At 45.2% G+C, this 20576-nt stretch overlaps 1 protein-coding gene across 5 annotated transcripts in view; it reads right to left on the reverse strand.

Annotated features, from left to right (window-relative positions):
- AFF3 (ALF transcription elongation factor 3) overlaps positions 1-20576 on the reverse strand; it is a 563374-nt gene that overhangs the window by 7120 nt on the left and 535678 nt on the right. For all 5 annotated transcript variants that reach the window (XM_058278184.2, XM_058278185.2, XM_058278182.2 and 2 more), the window contains 4 exons: positions 11900-11963; positions 9291-9427; positions 4610-4681; positions 2725-2818 (listed from right to left, as the gene is read on the reverse strand). In XM_058278184.2, coding sequence (XP_058134167.1) covers positions 2725-2818; positions 4610-4681; positions 9291-9427; positions 11900-11963 — 367 coding nt within the window. The remainder of the gene's footprint in view (positions 1-2724; positions 2819-4609; positions 4682-9290; positions 9428-11899; positions 11964-20576) is intronic.

The raw sequence follows: 20576 nt of genomic DNA on the forward strand, positions 1-20576 counted from the left end.
TCACTTTTATGTACCAAATTAAATCATGACCCCGAGGGTCTCTGAATCCTGAAGGAGCCTCCTTTTCTATCTTAAGCTAGCCTAGTATTTTTATTTTATTTTATTTTATTTTTTTATTTATTTTTTTAAAATATTTATTTATTTATTATTATTATTATTTTTTAATTACATTAAAAAAATATATATGAGGTCCCATTCAACCCCACCGCCCCTGCCCCCCACTCCTCCCACAGCAACACTCTCTCCCATCATCGTGATACATCCATTGCACCTGGTAAGTTCATCTCTGAGCATCACTGCACCCCATAGTCAATGGTCCACATCATAGCCCAGACTCTCTCACGTTCCATCCAGTGGGCCCTGGGGGGATCTACAGTGTCCCGTAATTGTCCGTGAAGCACCACCCAGGACAACTCCACGTCCCGAAAACGCCTCCACATCTCATCTCTTCCTCCCGTTCCCCACACCCAGCAGCCCCCATGGCTACCGTTCCCACACCCATTCCACATTTTCTCTGTGGACATTGGATTGGTTGTGTCCATTGCACATCTATGTCAAGTGAGGGCTTAGATTCCACATGGGTACTGGATGCACTCTTCCTAGTATTTTTAAGATAGGAAAAAAGAACCCCCCCTGGTGGCACCCCTCCTCTGCCACCTTATATTTAAATATAGGCCATACCTGCAGAAGTCTTTGGCATACATTCAATGTCTGGGAATATTAGACCTGAAATTCTATTGTTTTAACTTAGGAAGTATTCTTCTTAAAGGACATTGTCCTGAATATTACTAATATTGATTTAAAAGAATTTACCTAACAGGATATTAAAAGCATTTAATCTGATTTAAGAAGTCACGAAGCCTGAGTAAGGTATTTCGTCAGGTATTGGAAAGTTCTGCCTTTCCCAAGGAAAGTTGCTAAATGCACAATTGGATTTCCTCTTTGTGCACCCAATCATGCTTTCTTTGATGGAAGTCCATGGGTGGCTGGGAGGGGGTGGGGGTGGGGGTGGGGCGAGTCTTTGTGATTCTGATGTAAAATTTCCTTCCCAGAGTCAAAATTCCATCTCAGCCTGGAATTTTGGAAATTCCGAATTCACCTGGCTAAAAAGCTCTTTTTGAAGTGGTGACTGATTTTTCTGTTTTTTAAAGGAGGTGTTACTTAAAGTGGTACGAAATGGCCTGTTAGAACTCAGGGGCTGCGGCAACAGCAACGTGAAAACTCAGGGAGAACTGGCAACCACGCCAGGCGTTACCCATCTCAGGGGATGAGAAGCTTGTCGCTGAGGGAACAGAGAGAAAGGGCGTCCTCACGGGGAGCCGCGCTCCCCCTTGCCCACGGCCGCTGTTGGCGCTTTTCTTAGTCTGGCTCTCTTGGACCCGTCGGCTTTGTCTCCGCTTCTTCATACCTTGGCTGTAAGAGCCTGGCCTATATAATGGCTGTTCTGGATATAAACACATGAAGAGGAGAGGAGAGAAGTTTTGTGGTTCCAGGAATAGTACAGAAAAGGCTGATGAAGGGCAGAAAGAAGCCCCCCTGGCTTCTCCTACTACCACCGGCTCCCCGACTGTAAAGAAATACCTGCGAGAACAACGCACTTTTTGCAGAGAAAGTTTTGTACTGGTAAAACACATTCTTTATTGCCAGACTGTGGTCACTGCCTGAAGGCTTCCGAGCCTCTGAACTTGAAGGGGCATTTACAGAGCCTTTGATTAAGGGCGACCGCCGGTGCCTCCTGGAGGGGACGCTCTGACTCTCAGGTTGGTTCCCCCCTTCATATCTATTCACGGACCGAGGCACGTGAGCGAGCCTCACAGTCCTTCAAAGCTGAGACCCTGTGGCTAGTCTTCTTCATTCGAGCATGTCCCTCAGCTGTAATAACACTTGAGCATTAGCGCTTGGGTTCAGAATCTCTGAAAACTTTGATCTTGATCTCAGGGACCCCAAGTATGGAGAAAGGCTCAGGGCCGGTTCCTGTCATGACGGCGCGCGATGACCGGCGGGCCACAACGAGCTATCTCCATGGTTTAGCACCGGCAATTCCACGCGCACGACGAGGAAGGAGCCCAGGGGACGCCCCCACAGCTTGGTCATTGGGAAAACCTCTGTGCCGTGGGGCTTGAGGATTAAAGACCTCAAATGATGGCTGTTTCCCACAAGGAGTTGGTAGAGGTAGAGATGGTATAATTTTCTTGTTTCCACAGATAAGTAGACAGCAAAGAGGCCCAGAAATCCCAGACGAATTATTACTTCAGGCCCACTTTACAACAGTACATGAGGGAGGGTTTGCTTTTGTCAGTTCTCTCAGGGAGAGGTGGCATAGGTAACAGTTGGCATGGTTTGCAGTCCATCCTTATATTTTCAGACGGCTGTTATCCTAAGGCCCAGGCGTTCAGACAAGCCATTTAAAATAACACCTCTATTAAAAACTGAATTAGCTCCTGGGGACTAGCCAAGGAACACGAGGAATTCACGTTAGCTCTAGAGACAAACTTCCTGGGACGCGCGCATGAGTAATATATCTTCTTTCTCCTGAGGATTGAAAATGCTTGGACAACAAGGCAGGGAAATAACCTCGAGGGGCTCCCAGGGCTACCCTCCGGGCCCTCAGTTGAGCTCGTCACCAACGGGGTCGGTCTGATACACAGGTGCCCGTATCAGCCCCAAAGCCATGGGTTCTACCAGGCTCCCGGAAACACCCCAATCCAAGGAACAAGAGGGTACCTTGAAATAGTCGATAAGGGCTTTCGAATACTTTACAGCGTGGTCCCTTTTGAGTCGAAACATCCGCCAGTACAGGAGCGCCAGGCACCGGTAACTGCCGCAGAGAAAGGAAAATGGGCCTTGAAGCCGGGAAGGCGCAAGACTTAGAAAAGCTGGTTCCAAGCACCCAGTATTCACAGCACACACACACACACACACGCTCTTCCTATATGTATGTATATGTCTGCGTGGATCTGCTCTTCCTTTTGTTCCAAAAAATGTCATGCAAAGTTCCAAAGAGTGACTCCCTAAATACACTTATTATGAGATCATTTTGTCGCACTTGCTTTCTCAGCTCTTTGTGGGGCAGATGGTCCGGCCAGTTCCTGCGCCGCCCACTAGAGGGCTGTCTCTCTCCACGAGAGGAACGGGGACACAGCAGCTTTCCCGGCCAGGTGGCGGAGCTGTGGGGCGGAGCCCCCTTGTCCCGTTTGCCAGTCTGTTTTGCCGAAAGTAAAGCCCTTCCTCCTGTTTTATGCCCTTCACTTTTAAATTAGTCTACAGGACTATAATTAGCTCAAATAAAGTAACCCATGTCACTGTGCTTTATAAACAATAAATCTCTGCTTTTTATGCTTGGGGGATTATCATTATTTTACTATTTACCATTTAGATAAGAGTATGACATTTTCTATAATGTTAATCATTACCATGACTTTACTAATTCCAACAGGGAACCTAAATGAAGCCTGAAAAGAGCACAGAAAGTTTCTCCTGAGACATCCCCTCTCCCTTGGTGCTCCTCTCCCATGTTGCACTTATTTACAAATTGCTACCTGCTGACGACTTGCTAGCACACTGACACAGTAAACACAACTGACTCTTTTTTTTTTTTCACTTTATATGGTTTACTGAATTTTAAAATTTAAGAATACATAAAAGACATTTCAGACATATTCTACCATGATCTTATTATGAAAGTGGGACACTTGTACATTATTAAGAATTACGTTCTTCAAAACCATAAAAATGTAGGTCTCCTACAATTTTTTTTTTTCAAATTCTACTCAAATTATTCATTTTTCAAAAAGATATTACATTAAAAAAATATGAGGTCCCCACACAACTGACTCTTAAACTCGGCACACCCAACTCCAAATGATGTGATGATGCTAAGCCACCTGAGACCCTTTCTTTCAACTACGTTGATGTTATTTCATTACTTTTTTTTGAGACCTGATTCTCTGGAATATGAATCTTGGTAGGCAAAGGTCATCAACGGTAACAAGGGTGAACAATAATTTTGGATCCTTCCACAGGAGGAACCCAACGGAGAGGTGTCCTGTGATTTTGGGGAGTTGAGTGAGGTGTCTTTAGGAGATGCAATGGGGAAAAGTATTATTCTTCTAAAAAAACCCATGAACTAATGCTTAACGTTTTGACAAGAAGTGATCTTATTATCAAAGTCTAATGAACTCTCAGTTTAAAGTGTTGAGAACTTTAACACACCATCTTGACTCAGTCATACTCAATCCCACAGTTAGAACAACAGATGAATTATGTTAATTGCATCTTGAATGTGAAATGGAGGAACCTACACTCGCCACAGTCAGCATGCAAATTATTAAAACACACGGACTCACCTGATGGAAGCACGCGAGCACACGCGCATACACACACCCACACCCGTTATTCTCGCACAACCGATTTTCGTTCACTGTGGATTCGCATGGTTCACGGTAGGGGCAGCAAGAAAGGGGTGTGCTCTCCGGGGCCATGAGAACTGCCCCTGGTTTTGTGTTAGAATATGCTAGGAAAGCGCTACACATGCCAGTGCCTGGTTTGCCAAGGAAGACAGATAGGCCGGGGACCCTGCGCTAAGTCTGCGCTGACCCAGTGCTCTCACCATAACGCAGCCAGTTGTTTGTCCTCGGGGGTGGCATTGGGGCCTGAGTGGGTTTTTAGTCTCATGGCATACCTAAAAATCAGAAACAAAACAAAAAAATGCCTTTTTATTAACAATGGAACATTTTCTATGATACTTAGTTTTTCATAGTGCTTGCATGACACTTCTTAAAAGTTCACCAATGCGCCTCCACTTTCCCTAAGCATTGCATTATGGTGATGGCTGGAAAAACGGCTTTTCTGGCCATCTAGCTACTTTCTGCTCTTTAACAATATAAGTTCAAATGCTACAGATGGTTGGAAGTGCTACTGGTTCAAGAATTATCCATATATATGGTAATATACCCATTTAAATTTTTAAATTTATGGCTAAGTGGCTAACAAGATGGAGGCAAATACCATCCTTCCACGCTTACCTCCAAGAGAATTTTCACCCCTACACTCAGGTGGATGCTCGGGTTTTCCCCTTTTTCTTTGATGTGGACCTATTACTTTGACAACAGTATATGTGTCCTGCGTACATTTTAAATCTGTATTCGCTTCTACAGGTACATGTGATGAGAAACCAGTGGCCTTTGTGAACTGTACTTCATTTCATTTATTTCTTTGAATGGAGACCCTATGGCCATTCCTTTTTTCCAGTAATAATACCAAGTTACATGCAGACTCTTTGAGAGAGTTAAAGCAGAATGATTAACTATCAGAGACTTGGGTTCAAATCCCCAGGCCCTTATTAGCTGTGAGAACTTGGACCAATGTGATAACCTCTTTAAGCCTTTATTTCCTTATATATAAAATGAGAATAATTCTGATCACATAGCATTGTTGTAAGGATTTAACTGAGGAGTGTTTGTAAGGCTCTTGGCCTAGTGGGCTGGACTGTAGTAAATTGTTCAAGAAGTAATACTGTTATCCTGCTCTCAGCACAACATGCAGATATGTGGAGTTTTGAGTATATTCTCTGCATAGTTTTCATACTAGTTGCTCTTCGTATTAAAAGTTACATATGTGACATCACAATTCACCAGTCTTGATATTTTACCATTTTGAGTGAAGTGTGGAAACCTTACTTCCATCTAGTTCCCTTTATCTTCCCCACTTAAAAATAACATTGTCTTCAGTATCATACAGTGGTATAATTTTTGTTTCAATCATCAAACACGATTTATAAAGCTCACAATGAGGACAATCTAGTGTATGTATCCATATAATCTTTTCTTCCTTGTTCTTTCTTTCTACCTGATGCTCTAAAATTCCTTCTTTTTATCACTTCCTTACTATTTAAAGAATTCCTTTAGTGGCTCTTTAAGGGCAAGCCTGCTAGTGACAGATACTTTCAGTTTTCCTTCACTTGAGAATATCTTTATTTCCCCTTCATTTGCTGCCATTTGATTCGGCATCCCACTATAAGTATTGTGTTTTTTGTCTCTGGCTGCTTCCACAATTTTTAAATGTCTTTTGCTTTCAGAAATTTAGTTATGGTGTATTTGCTATGTATTTCTTTGGATTTATCCTATTTGGGTTTTCTCAGCTTCTTGAATCTGCAGGTTTGTGTCTTTTGCCAAATTTAGGTAGTTGCAGTCATTATTCTTTCAAATACTCTTTCAGCTTCACTCTTTCCTCTCTCCTTCTGGGACTCTGATGATGTAAATATTGGATCTTTTGTTATTATCTGTGAGGTTTTGTTCATTTTTGATTTTTCAGTCTATTTTCTCTTTGTTGCTTAGATTGGGTAAAGCCTATTTTCTATCTTCAAGTTCATTGATTCTATCCTCTGTCACCATCACTTCATTATTGAGCCCAGCTAGTAAGTTTTTTGTTTCTTTTGTCATATTTTTCAGTTCTAAAATTTCCATTTGGTTCTTTTTTTTAATAACCTCTATTTCTTTGCTGGGATTTCCCCCCCCCCCCCCCATTTGTTTCAAGAGAATTTATAATTGTTTATTGAAGCATTTTGATGATTACTGCTTTATGAGCCTTGTCAGATAACTCCAATATCTGAATTATCTTGGTACTGGTGCCAGTTGATAGTCTTTTCTTCATTCAAGTTGTGATTTTCTTTTATATCCTGGCCATTTTGGCTCTTATGTTAGGATATTCTAGGAACTAATAAATTTTTTTTTTTTTTTAAGCAGGAAACCACCCAATTTAGATTTCACATGCAGGTCCTGGGCTATATTTGTGGGCTGTGGTTCCAACTGCAATGTAAGTTTTGGGGTCTTTGTGGTGTTATTTTGGTCTGCCTCATTATCTGATGCAACAAGGTCCCCAACCAGCCCCTGTTGGTGCTTCCCGAGGCAGGGGAAAGAGGTTCCCAAAGTTGGGTGTTGCTGTGGTAGGATCCCCCTTGCCAGTGGGACAAGGAGTGCTTCCTGGAAGGACCTGGTTTTGGCAGGGTCTTCCTTGCTATTGCCACCTGGCCACCTGTTCTCTGCAGCTGGGAAGAGGTCCTCTGTCCTGCAGGAATGAGCCCAGGCAGGGTACATGGCTGTGGCAGAATCCCCTTTGCCAGTGCTGTGGGGAGGGGAGTCTAAGGCCGGCAGGCAACATGCAGGTTTAAGTGGTGAATTAATGCTGTTTTCTAATTTAGACCAGGAACTCTCCTTTTGTCTCAATTTTCTGGGTGTTTAAGGGATTCTATTCAGTCTGAATTATCCAGAAAATGGACTGAGTTCCCCATTCACACATGCTCCCTGGAATAGTGGGTGGATCAGAGTCACAAGTCTGGTGCGGTGCAGAGAGGCACAGCAGCCCCGGGTGTGTTTGGCTGGCCTCAGGCTTTTGCTGTTTTTTGGTTGTTTGTGTTTGTCTGTTTCTTTGCTTTGTAAAATTTGAATGCCTTTAAGCAGGCTGCAAGTGCTCCAGCTCACCACAGGCTTTATGGCTTGCTTATTCATTCATTCTTCAAAGATCTACTGAGCACTGGACTGGGGAGTAGGGACCTATTGGTGAACAAATCAGACAGAAAGAGCCCTGCCTTCCAGCACTTGATTCCAGGACACCTTCCTGTCTTGTGTCTGTCCAGTGTCACCTGTTTTGTTCCCTGTGGGCCTGTGCCCCCGACTGAGGAAGGACTATGAGGCTCTAGGATCTCTTAGAATGATTTTCACATTTTTCTATTCTGCTGTTTTCTTTTCTTCATTGCTTAAAATTCTGTACCACGTAAGAAGACCATATGAAGAAATCACCAATGCATTGGTTTGGAAGAAATCTTTTAATAAGAAAAATGTCTGGGGCAGTGTCGATTTTCAAAACATTTTTGAGCACTATGCTTTTTTTTTTTTTTTTAAAGATTTATTTATTTATTTAATATCCCCCCTCTCCCCTGGTTGTCTGTTCTTGGTGTCTATTTGCTGCGTCTTGTTTCTTTGTCTGCTTTTGTTTCTTTGTCCGCTTCTGTTGTCGTCAGCGGCACGGGAAGTGTGGGCGGCGCCATTCCTGGGCAGGCTGCACTTTCTTTTCACGCTGGGCGGCTTTCCTCACGGGCGCACTCCTTGCGCGTGGGGGCTCCCCCACGCGGGGGACACCCTTGCGTGGCACGGCACTCCTTGCACGCATCAGCACTGCGCATGGCCAGCTCCACACGGGTCAAGGAGGCCCGGGGTTTGAACCGCGGACCTCCCATATGGTAGACAGACGCCCTAACCACTGGGCCAAAGTCCGTTTCCCAACTATGCTTTTTTAAGATGTTGTGTTCTCTGATGCTGGGATGACAGTTTCAAATGCTAGAAACTATTTCTTGAAGAAGAGTTGATAAAATGCCAAGTAGTCTCCTTGGGCCAATTCAGACCAAAATGGTTCTAACCTAAGATGGGTAGAAATCTTCTGTCTGGAACGGTGGGGCATGGTAAAACAAATATCCAATCATATGGTCACATAGATTTCCAGAATGAGAAAGTCTCTTAAAGCTGGTTTTGGGAAGGATTAGTTCACATAATGGGTACTAGACATCATCCCAAGCAGTGAGGCTGAAAATGTGAGCCGCATTACAAAGGCTCTCGGTAGGTTAATGGGTGGCATTCCCTTCGTGCTCTTTATTTATTTATTTATTTTTCCTTCATGCTCTTTAAACAGACCTGAAGGAGGCCCTTTCCAGGCCTCCATCACAGAAGAAAGGACTTCCCACAGCACCTCTGAGCGCGGCCGTGGGAAACCCAGCACGGCACCCGCACAGCTCGCTCGGCTTGGGCTCCTGCCATGCGGTCTTAGCCCGGCCTGGGAGTGGTGCCCACTCTGAGTCAGCACATGTCAGGACGGCTTTTCCGTTCATTAATTCCCCGAGTCTCCTGACCTCTCTTTAATGAGCCTTGGATAATTTACTGATCAGGTAAGATTTAGATTATACTAACCCAACCAGCTAAAATCACAACTCAGGCGCGGACAGAGTTAAAAATTCCACCTCCGGCTGGGTGAGCTCCGCACGTTACATCCCCACCGACATTCAGCTTCCTCCCTGCAGCAGCTGGGGTTAGAGGGCCGGCCCGCCTCGCTCAAAGAGAGAGAAAAGGAGGCAGGGTGTGTGAAAATGACTTGTAAAATCTTAAGTTCTCATACTTCGGGACAAGCACTGGTTACGGTGGCTGCTGGTGCAGGTTGACACTGTTTTCTCTGTATTCCCCGTACTGACATCCATTCCTCACCTCCCCCTGCCCCAAACCCCCAGCACAACCCTCAGGCCTTACCTGATGAGTTCTACCGTTTCTGAGTACATCGTGTAAGGAGATTTGGATTCCATCGGGCCTTGTTCCATGGCATTTCCACACTCAATAAATGACAAAGCGGCTTCAGCATAGTTCAAGGCCTTTCCAAACTTTTCCACCTGATCAACACAGTTGATACAGTTTCTTCTTTAAGAATAGCTTTTTAAACAGCATTATCAAGCAGGTGATACACTTCCATCAAACTAACCTTGCAAAATTCCAAAATTCTATTAAAGGAGCTCAGAGAAGCAAGAAATGATACTTCCTTCTGCAGGTTTTTTTTTTTTTTTTTTAAATTTTTCATAAATTGCTACTGGTTTGGGGTAAGTAGGTGGATGATTAGATACAGAATGTTACATACCAAATCCATAGAACAAAGGCCAATCAAATTGCTTAAGACTTCCTGAATGCTCTTAATTTCTGTCTCCCTCTTTCTAATCCCTAATGGTTTGGGAACTTGATCCTTTGTCCCTCGTGCTATGCTAACTATGCATATGGCCTGGCTCCATGCAAAAGTTTTCACACTTTTTGGGTGTGTGTACTCCCAATTTCGGTAGTTCAAGGCCTTGATGATTATTTTGAATATTATTTGTGACATTTACATCTCCATGGCTGCAAAATCACCTTATCAAGTGATTTTGATTATTTTGCTGGTAGTTGGGAGCTCACTTAAGGATGAGTATAAGGAAAGAAAAAGAGAAGAGAGAAAACTTAAGTTCTCAGCTTTGCTAAGATGGAGCACAAAGTAAAAAATGGGTAATAAAAATGATTTTTTGACTATCTTATCTGTCTAAACTTCATTAATTTCCCCCCACATCAGCTTTCTATTCTTAAATTCTCATAATTCTAAATTTAAACACCAAGTTCCTGGTACCATACACTGCAACACTTTACAGATAATTCCATATTCTAACTTTGGATTGCACTTGCTACTCAATTTTCAAATGATTCATTCATCAATCAAAAACAGAATAGCACAAATACTGGAATGACTCCTCCAAGCCTTGCCTCTAAAAACAAAATAAAACACCAAAATGTTCACTGGTAAGGATACCTGAGGAGGCAGAAATACAGAACCAAGCCATTCTCATTAGCAAATCAAATTTATAAAAAGTACATAAGCCCAGGAGGCTCTCAGGCAATGCTTCTTGGCCATGCTTTTGGACTACAGAAGCCATTTCATCCAACCAGTGTCTCCTAAAGCTTCCACTTCTGTGCCACGTGCACATGATATGCAAAAGCTCCTTCCAGGACCATGTGCATTTGGAGAGAGAAAAAGTGCACCCATGAGATAGTTCCACATGCAAGTAGCTTGTGGTGAAAGAAAATAAAAAATGAGGCAGATGCAAATGATATGGCAGGAAGGGACAGAGCAAGATGGGCTAGGGAGAGGATGCAGGGAGGGCTTGGGGAGGAGAGCTGTAAAGGATGCTCGCAAGGAACGCTGGGATTTGGCTGGATTTGGGGAGGACACTGAAGGTGTGAGCCTGAGGGTGCAGAGCGCCTGTGGCCGGCACGAAGAAGGGATGCTTAGGGGCTGGTGGGGCCCAGCCTGGCCGGAGCAGGGCGTCCTCTCTTGGGAAATAGTTGCTGGGAAAGGTAGGGCTGGATTAAATGACACTGAGTGAATAATCCCGGTGGGTCTGGGCAGGAAATGGTATTTTGCGTCAAGATGCAGTGCTGCTCGCCAACACTGGACGTGCATCAGCTTCCTCAGCCGACTAGAACCCGCCACCCGGCTGCGGTATTGGGAGGACAAGGACCTGTCCTTCTGTCCTCCTTCTCTATCCTCTGGTGCTTGGTGGATATTTTGCCCCATACCCCAGGTACCTAGGCAGTGGTCTTCATGCAACAAATGCTCGATGAGCAGGTGGAGTCTCTACAACTCAACGCCTTCGTCATCCCCAGCCCCTGAGCTCAGCTGTGAATGTTAGAGGAGAACAGAGCTGGAATTGCTTAAGAGATGATTAGACGGTAAGATGGAGAAACCACATGATCTCTTTTAGAAAAACCCAGAAATTATCTTTCTCTTGCCTGACTGCATCAAGCTGTCCAAACTAGGAGATGATCCAAGTTAAGAAAGGCTACTCTTTGAAAACATCAAATCTTGGTGACTTTGGGGTCCACTCTGCAGGATAATAGTTCCTGCGGTTGCACAGTTTCAGATGAAGTATTCATTCTGGCAAACACGCATGAAGGACACAAGAGTCTTTTTGAAAAGGGATTTGATCCTGGGGCCAAGCCAAGAGTTGGCCAGGCTAATGAGAGAGAAAAATGTAAACCTAGATTTATTTCTTTAAAAGGAAAATAAATACTACCACCCACAGACTCTACTGGCTCTAGTTACTCTTCAAACCTTAGGATGAAATTGAAATCTTCATTTATCCAGGGCTTTTTCCCAGTCAGGCATTCTTGGTTGAAGTCATAATTTACTGGGCTATGAGCACTTGATTATATAAACATTTCTCCATTTAACAGACCCAGCCATCCTTGTAATAGATTTTATAATTACCCCAGCTATATTGCCCCAGTGATGAAGCTGCAGTACAAACATAATTTGGAAGAACGTATCTGGAAAGAAAAGGGCTTACCATTGCATCTGCTTTATGCTTCATCCGTTTAGCTTCTTGCATAAAATAATCTGCGCTGCGTGGCCTACAAGAGAGGGTGATATTAGAGTCATAATTGCTTAAGTGCCAGATCTTTTAAAAATATTCTTTCCTTTTGCTCATATATGAGGCACAATTTAAAAACCCTGCTTAATTTGGAATCAAGTGGTTCTTACATTTCCAAATCACTGCCTATATGTAAAATATCATGGTTATTTTTCTCTAAAGTTAGCAATTCAAAACACACTAAATCTATGCAGATAGCCTACATTTACAGTGGCTTTAATATGGCCCCCCAGTGCCTAATTTGTGAATTAGAGTTTTATAGCATGGCAAGAAAAACAAGGGAAAAATCTTATCTCACATAATATTTATAAAAGACCATTCCTTTTTAATGTAAAGGTTATAAATATACCTCATAAAAATTGTATGGATATGTCTGGATGAGTATATTTATGTAGCCTTATGAAAATAAGTGTCATTTATAGGCATAAGTGGTACCTACAGCTATAGGTATATAAGTTTAATTATCTCAAAGCCTCAGAGTGAACAATGAAACGAGGTAATGCTGCATGATTACATTCCAGTTGTAACCAAGTTAATTGTAAATTGATATCTACCTTGTACCAATGCAAATGCTGCATGTATTCTCTAGAGTTCTGATTAGCTAGCTGGTAAACATGAACAGCAGACATGCATTTTTAAAGCAATAACCCTGGCCAGCACTGCCTCTGCAGGGAGAGAACAATAATTCATCCAGAGCCGGACCTGAGTGTCCCTGCTGACCCCCAAGGCACGCTAAGCCACTTGTCAGTCCTTTAAATGTTTTGTCTGACAGACTTTTTAAGCCCACGTATTTAAGGTGCCATCAGCATAAACTTTTTTTTTTTGTATTTTTTTTTCTGTAATCAATAAACTTGACCTACTCATGAGTATCAGCTGTAAGTCAGGAATCCTTAAATGGGAGACATGACATAAGTTGTGATATCACTCATTAACTGTTTAACCCGTTGTGACCTGCTTATTTTGAACTGCGTTATTTTAGATTCCTAGGGGCCTTTTACTTTATTTTTTGGTAGTGAGAGCATCCCTTTTTCCAAAGAGGTCAAAATGCTCAGAAGAACCACCTGCCATGAAAACGACATTGTAATCCAGAGCTATCATGCTCATTTTAATGGATTTAATCAAATCAACCAACCAACCAATGAGCCAACCAGAATCCGAGCAAATAATTAGTTTCTGGTTACAAATCACTGAAGCAAGAAAAGGACCTTGGTTTTCTGCCTCTTCCTTCTCCATAAAGAATTGTCAATACTGACTTTTCCAACAAAGAAATGAGGACCACCGTGGCAGCATCTCCTTAAGCTGTGTGATTCTGCTCTCCATCTTGGGCTCATCATGGCACCACCATGCTTCCCCCACGCGGGCCTGAACCTTCCACTCATTTCTCGTTGGTGAGTGAGGCCTGGGTCTCCTTCATAGGACCCTCTGCTTCCCCTGGTTCCTCAATTAGACGCCCACATTTCCTCCATTTAAATTCTTTCCACTTGCCTTTACATGATGATCTTTCCTTCTTTGTCCACATACTGTGTCGGTTTGGCTTTGATTCCAACTCTGGTAATTTACACTTATTTTTTAATCCTTTTGCTTCATACCCACAGTGGAAGACGAGACCCCCTTCCCTCTTGCCTGAAGCCAGACCTGGCTCCTGCACCTCAGGGGGGACCAGGAGCCTATTTGTTCAGGTGCCCTCACCTCTGCCCTGCCTCCCTGTGATCAAATGCCCTGACTGCTTCCTTGCCAACACTCCTCTCTTTTTTCTCACCACCCAAGATGAGGCTTTCGTCACCTCTCTGGTCTCTAGTTCTGTTTCCCTCCAATTCATTCTGAGCTCTGCCCCTTGACCAATGTTTGTTCAGCATGGCTTTCATCACTTCACCAAACTCCTCGAAGACCTAAAATCAAACTCCACAGCCAATGAGCTCAAGTCTCAGTTCAAGGTCCCCAGTAATCTTGCCCAACTCCCTAAACCATTTCACAAGGCCCTTAACCACAGCCGGGTGGTTTCCTCATGGTTTTGGTAACATGCCATCCCTTCCTTGAAGCTCCGCTCCTCCTTTTCCTCCTGCCTGGAACACTCACCTCTCTGCTCATTCATTAATTCAACCTCCAGTTACTGAATACCAACTATGAGCTGAATATTACCCCTCCTCAAGTTCTGCTGCTGTGAAGTCTCCCTGCTATCTTTGCTCTTTTCTGTCCTTCCTGATCTCACGTAGCACTCCCTATTTATGCTACACTTCTGGGCATCTAATTACCTTCTGAGCTGCACTGGACTAGTCAGTTATTGCATTGGTGAAACTGGGTCATTGGTACATTCCCAACAGGGGCCATGCTACAGACCTCCTTGTTCATTCCTCCATCTGTAGTTTTAGGCACATGGTAGAAGGTAAACAAATCCTCCTTGAATAAGACTGAGTCCATTTTGAGCTCAGGAAAGAGAAGTGGCTTCTGATGGGGTGCAGCAGTGCAGCCAACTAGCCAGAGTCTGTCTCCATGGCAACTCAAAAGTCTCCACATCATTATCCGCTCCACACTCTAGTAGATGAGTTTGGTCATTTTTTTTCTTGCCGTGTTTTGTAGACCTTGCCACTAGCAGATCACCCTTTCAAATGCTTTTCATTTGCGTGAAGAGGTTCTCTTGGTAATAAGCTATGGCATCTGAGTATTCACCAGCTTCTAAGGTAGCCTTATGGATGGAAGTGGCTCATAATTCCTGATCTGCATTGCTTAATCAATGCTGTTTTTTTCCGGCAGCATATGAATGCATTTTTAAAACTTGATGTGCAAGCTGAGTCACAAGCTCTCACAATGGTGCAGGTAGATAAATAACACAAGTAATTTTCTGCCTATATCTCAGGAACCTCAATAATAGCATGAGTTGCTGAGAAAAAAGGTATTATCCGGAGACCCAGCAAAGCACATTACTTACAGCCTTGACCTTGGCACACAACAGAGGCTCATTATACTGCACGACTGAAGACGGCGTCAGATGATTGGTCCATTTTCTCCTTTCAGGTGATTTCTAGCTGCACAGGGCATTATAAAGCCAGCGGGACCAATGGGACATCCCCCAGATTGCCCAGCAGTGCAGAGGGTGCAGGCTACCAGGAGGCCTAGCTTCCCGCAGCAACGTACAAGCCCGCAGGAAAGTGAAATTGTTGTTACCATCAGGGCAGTTACAGGCGTAATATAGCAAAGTAGAACCTAATTATTTCAACACTGAAACTGATTTTTCATCCAATTCTCGATTTTTTTTAAAACACGGAAAACCTAGAGTTTGTTTCACTTTCTTCACATGGCTTCTCACAGTGATGGTATTTTATGACATATGCGCAAACCTAATAAAAGTTCAATTATGCATCATGGATGTACGTGTCTTGAGCTCCTCAGAAATGGGTCTTGATTGATTTAAAAGCCAAAGCGCGGCCACATGTATCTTTGTGAATAGGAGCCCTCTGAAACAAAAAACCATCTGAGCTCTTGTTCCCAATAGAATATTTTCTTTTTCTCTCCTCATCCTCCCTCCACCTACCACCATATGGCCTGGATTCTGAGCAATGACGTGGTTGGAGCTACCCCAATAGTTCTTCTGGCCTGGGAGCATTAACGCAACCTTGCTTTCTCTCCTCCTTTGTGGCTAAGATGGAGCTGGTTTCCCACAGAGAGGCTGGCAGACTTCTTTCTGTAAATCCTACCTCTGTGAAACGCCGCGCCTCCGCAAAGCCATCCTGTTTCATGAAAACTGGCAAGGATGAGAGCTCAGTGTGTTGGAAAAAGCAGGTTCCTTGGCACAGCAGAGATCTGGATAATTTTCTTAGGGAAGTTGAAATCCAAATCAAATAGGCAGCCATCCACCACATGCATTCGTCTTCTGGTAGCCTGTCAGCTTGTCATCGGATAAATCCCAGAGGCGTGACTGTGTCCCAAGCTTTGAGGCACTTCGTCCACAAAGGAGAGTGGATGAGATGTTAAGTAATTATTTTCAGGGGGCTGAGTAAGCCATCACAATGGCTGAGGGCACTCCAGAGCCAGGGTGCCGGTGGCTTACAGCCCCTTAGGGAGCAGGCAGACGGCAGTTAGGCAGCAAGCCTCCACATGCGGTTTTTGTTTCGGCACCCTTGGGTTGGCTCGCGCCCCGGAGTCCCTGCAAGTCGGCTTCCTGGACGAGCAATCTTCCACTGTGATTCTCACAGGCCACGTGCCCCCGTGGACAACTGCTTCCCTCTCGGCCACAGGCAGAAAGCAAGATGTGCTTTCCAGAATGCACAGGCTAAGCGTGGCAGATTTTCATCCTTCGAGCAGAAGCAACTTTCTGTTGATACGGAAAAGGATTACTTGCGTTGGAGTGCTTCTCTGGGCATGACATTTAAAATAATAATATTTTAGAAAACCCTGAAAATGCTCAGAGAGCTAAGATCTCAACCAGAAAGATCTGAAAGGTCTTGCTCCTTGCCCACCCCTCCAAGTCCCTTTTTGAATTTCTCTCTGTTTTGGTGAGAACAAAATAAGGACCTGGTTGAGAGCGAGGGATTTCATAATGGGAAACACTCCAGGTAGAGACTCGTCAAAGTGTATAGATGGTTTATCAGGAAAAAACAAACCAAGGTGGGGGCCAGCTTTGAAGCAACTGGGAATGGAAGACCCTCCGGAGAAGCAGTTCCCGCGGGAGCGCCCTGCTGGAATATCGCCTGCCCGAGGATTTCAGCTGGTCTCCTTTGACTAGGCCCGGCTGCAAGAGATGCGACCTTTTACATACAGGAATCTTCCCATCCTCCACCAAATTAAAATCGTTTTAGCTATGCGCCAGCTGCACATAATGACATTACAAATGTCAAGTCTCTCTCTCTTCCTCCCAGCCACATTTCACATGCCATGGTCTTCAGCCTGGATAGGCCCAGAGGCTTCCGTAGCTTGGCTCCCGTTAGCTGTGCCGCAGGGCCAGATGGCACCTTCGGTGGTTTGGCTGAAGATGATGACTGTGACTGACTCTTCGATGTGAAATACGGCCAAGAGACAGCGTGTTCTTCAGGGAGCAGCCGGCAGTTCTGGCACTTGGGGCCCAGTGGCTTCCCAACATGGCAATACGGCTGGCGGGACCGGGCAGCTTCCGTTTGCAGCCAAGTATTTCGCCACTTTGTTCTGTTCAGGACTTCTGTGCTGGGGCCCTCACGGCACAGTTGTTCTTTCTGGATGTTCTCCGGCCAGTAACTCGGCTGTCACTGATGAGGACACCAAGTAGTTGGGGGCTCCTGGTGCAGCACCGAGATCAGTCCCCAGGCTTCGAGCTAAATCAAGGGCTGTCACTCACTGACTTTCAGGCTTACGGATTTGCTTTTCAAACAAAAATTTGGTAATCGCCCCAGTGTCACTTTAAAACTGTGGCTGTCAAGGAGCAGCTGTCGTGCATTGCTAAACGTCAGAGGAGGAGGCAGGGTCACACTGTCAGTTATGCAGGACGGTCACATTTTAAAAATGAGCGTGATGCAGTGCAGTCCTGTCCGCGCCCTGAGCGCATGGACGGGGAGTCTGTCTAATTGGTGACTAACATAGGAAAAGGGGCTCGGAAGCCCAAGAATTCAAACACACGCACAGATGGGATTCCTCCCCTTCATGGAGGAGGCAAGGAAGAAATGAAGGCAGTATCCCTTGGGAATGTTGCTAAACTTGAGCTGGTTCATTCAACACTTCTGATCGAGGGCCCACTATCTGCGGTTGTCCGCATCGCAGGTTTATCCAACCATTTCTGAGCATTTATCATACAAAGAGATGAGTTCACTTTTTTAAAAAGCTGTATCATGGGCTCTCACAATTAAACCCTGGAATGGCATCTGTGACTCAGCGCTGGATCACTAAAAGTGGAAGGCAGGCAACTGGAAATTACTCAAGGTGCTAATTAGCTTGTTTTGAATTAATGCCAGTCCTTTTCTTCCACCTGTGGCCTCTCTGTGGTCATTTCACTGCCCGCTAGCACCCTCATCAGTCAAGGGGGTGGCTGGCAGGGAAGCTGGCACAGAACGAAGGAGAAGGCTGGAACGGCAGTCCGAGAAACGTTCCTGGGATGCAGCCCGTGTGCCTCCTTCTCCCCTTAAGACCTGAGAATCGATCCCCATGCCCTCTGCCCCCACCCCTGTGTACCTGGCACCTAGTGGGTAATCAAAATCTACCAATTAGCCTGGGAGACATTTTATACAGTCTCAGGTGACTGCAGTCCAGGGCAAGCATCAGAGTTCCCAGCCCAGTGCTATCTTAAGGTCCACTTTTTTTTGTTTAAAGGAGACGCAACATCTACTTTTGGCTTTCAATCTGGAAGAATCTTCTTGCAGCTTTCTTTGTTGAGTGGCTGTTTGAGTTGCAAGTTTATTTTACTATTATGGATTTCAAAGCAAATGGGGCACGTGGCAATTGGCACAAGACATCTATTCTTCCTCGGGATGGCTATGTGAGAGTGCTGTTTAATTTTATGATATCTATATCCATAAAAGGGGAAACAGTTTTATTGTCGCTGTCAGCCAGAAAAATTATACATATTGCTAATGGGAAGAACAAATGATAACAGCCTCTTTGTCGATACAGATAGTGACAAAATTATATTAGCCGCAGCCCCGGCAGACCGAGAAATGCTTCCTCTTGTAAACAGTCCAAGAAACTGCAGATTGAAATAGAACCGTTTAGTTGTTGCCAGTTTTGACTTAGCTTTTTGGTTTAGACATTGGAAAATTCCTTGCATTTTAATTTTCCATCCGCGTTTGCCTTCTTGCTTTTTAAACGCCGTATTGTTATCCGCACACGGAGGTAGAACCAGCCATGGGAGGTGTTTAAAGTTTTGAGTACCTCAGCGTCCGAATGTTTCTTGTTCTTTGATGGTGTTGGTAGGTTATGACGTCTGAATGCAAATTTCCACATTGCCCTTAAACATGGTCCTAATCTCCTGTCTTAAAAAAACGGCTAGCACTCCCTCGGACGATGTATGCTCCCCGGGCAGAAGGACGGTTTCCAAGCCTCCCTGGGGATTTCCACCACCTCCCTCACTGCTTGGCGAGGGCAGTGGAGATGCCCGGAGCGCGGGCAGCAGGAGGTGGGAGCCGGGCCAGCCCAGGAGCAAAACGCATCCTCCCGTGCGCCCTTAAACTTCTGCAAAGCCGGTGGCCTTAGAATGCGCTCATTAAACCGCAACGTGGATGGGACTTTCAAGCCCCCCAGTCTGTGCCCGTTACTTAACCAAAATCCAAGTCATATCTGTTTGAAACTGGTTGGCCTTGCGACCGGCTGCCCGCGGGGAGGCTGAGGGGGGCCGTGCGCGCAGGCCGGGTCGGCGGAGGGGGCCACGGACCCCGCAACAGGCGTGGGCCAGCCTGCGGCCAGGGCAGGCCTCGGAGGTCCCCGAAGGACGGGGACGGGGAGGGAGGGCAGGGTAGGCGGGCCCTGTGTGGGGAAGCCCAGCCCGGGACACCAGGCCCTAGGCCCCGGGCGCTGCCCGAGAGCCCCCGCCCACCCCTGCCAACTCAGAGAGGCTGACTTTTTGCTTAACTTCTAGGTTCTGAGTGAAGGAAACCGCCAAACTTCCTGCAAGCGAACAGGGTTGCATTCGCATTTCTCGAGACGTCTACAGAGGTGAATAAAGACACGGCGCCCAGACTCGGTGCAAGTGAGGGATGGAGAAGAGGATGCCAAGACGGGGGTGTGACAACAAACACTTCTGACAGTGCCTTAAGTTCTCGAGGCACCCAGGGCGGCCATCCCACTGGACCTCAGGGGCAAGGCCGACACGGGTCGTGAGCAGGACTTTCTGGTAGGAAAGCTGGACTCGGAGACTTGGCACGCTTTACTGTCCTTCGGTGTGCTCAGGGGTTTAGAGCCTGCCTCCTCGGCTGGACCGCAGGTGGCTGGAGGGCAGCAGCGCTCACTGTTTTCTGCACACCAGGCCTTAACGTACTCCCTCCACACACACCAGTGGACGCTTGTTGAACAGCTGGAGAGGAAAACAGGACTCAAGCTGAAGTCCTGGAACCACATTTTCTGTCTTCTAGGCTTGTCCTTGCCGAATATTTCTCCCCGTAAGAGTCTAACTAATTTTCAATACCATCTTATAATTTATCATTTGTCATTTTTAGCATCTCACGAGCAATCCAGGAGGTGATTTGGGTACATCTCCTCTTACCCCTTCTTTTATTTATTTATTTATTTTTAAAGATTTATTTTTTATTTACTCCCCCCCCCGCCCCCCAGTTGTCTGCTCTCTGTGTCCATTTGCTGTGTGTTCTTCTGTGCCCGCTTGTATTCTTGTCAGTGGCATCGGGAATCTGTCTCTCTTTTTTTTTTAAGATTTATTTTATTTATTTCTCTCCCCTTCCCCCCCCACCCCGGTTGTCTGTTCTCTGTGTCTATTTGCTGCTGCTTCTTTGTTCACTTCTGTTGTTGTCAGTGGCATGGGAATCTGTGTTTCTTTTTTTTTTTTAATAACTTTTTTTTTTAAGATTTATTTATTTATTTGTCTCCCCTTCCCCCCTACCCCGGTTGTCTGCTCTCTGTGTCTATTTGCTGCGTCTTCTTTGTCTGCTTCTGTTGTTGTGAGCGGCACAGGAATCTGTGTTTCTTT

Source organism: Dasypus novemcinctus, chromosome 17, assembly GCF_030445035.2.
Source record: "Dasypus novemcinctus isolate mDasNov1 chromosome 17, mDasNov1.1.hap2, whole genome shotgun sequence".
NCBI classification, from domain to species: domain Eukaryota; kingdom Metazoa; phylum Chordata; class Mammalia; order Cingulata; family Dasypodidae; genus Dasypus; species Dasypus novemcinctus.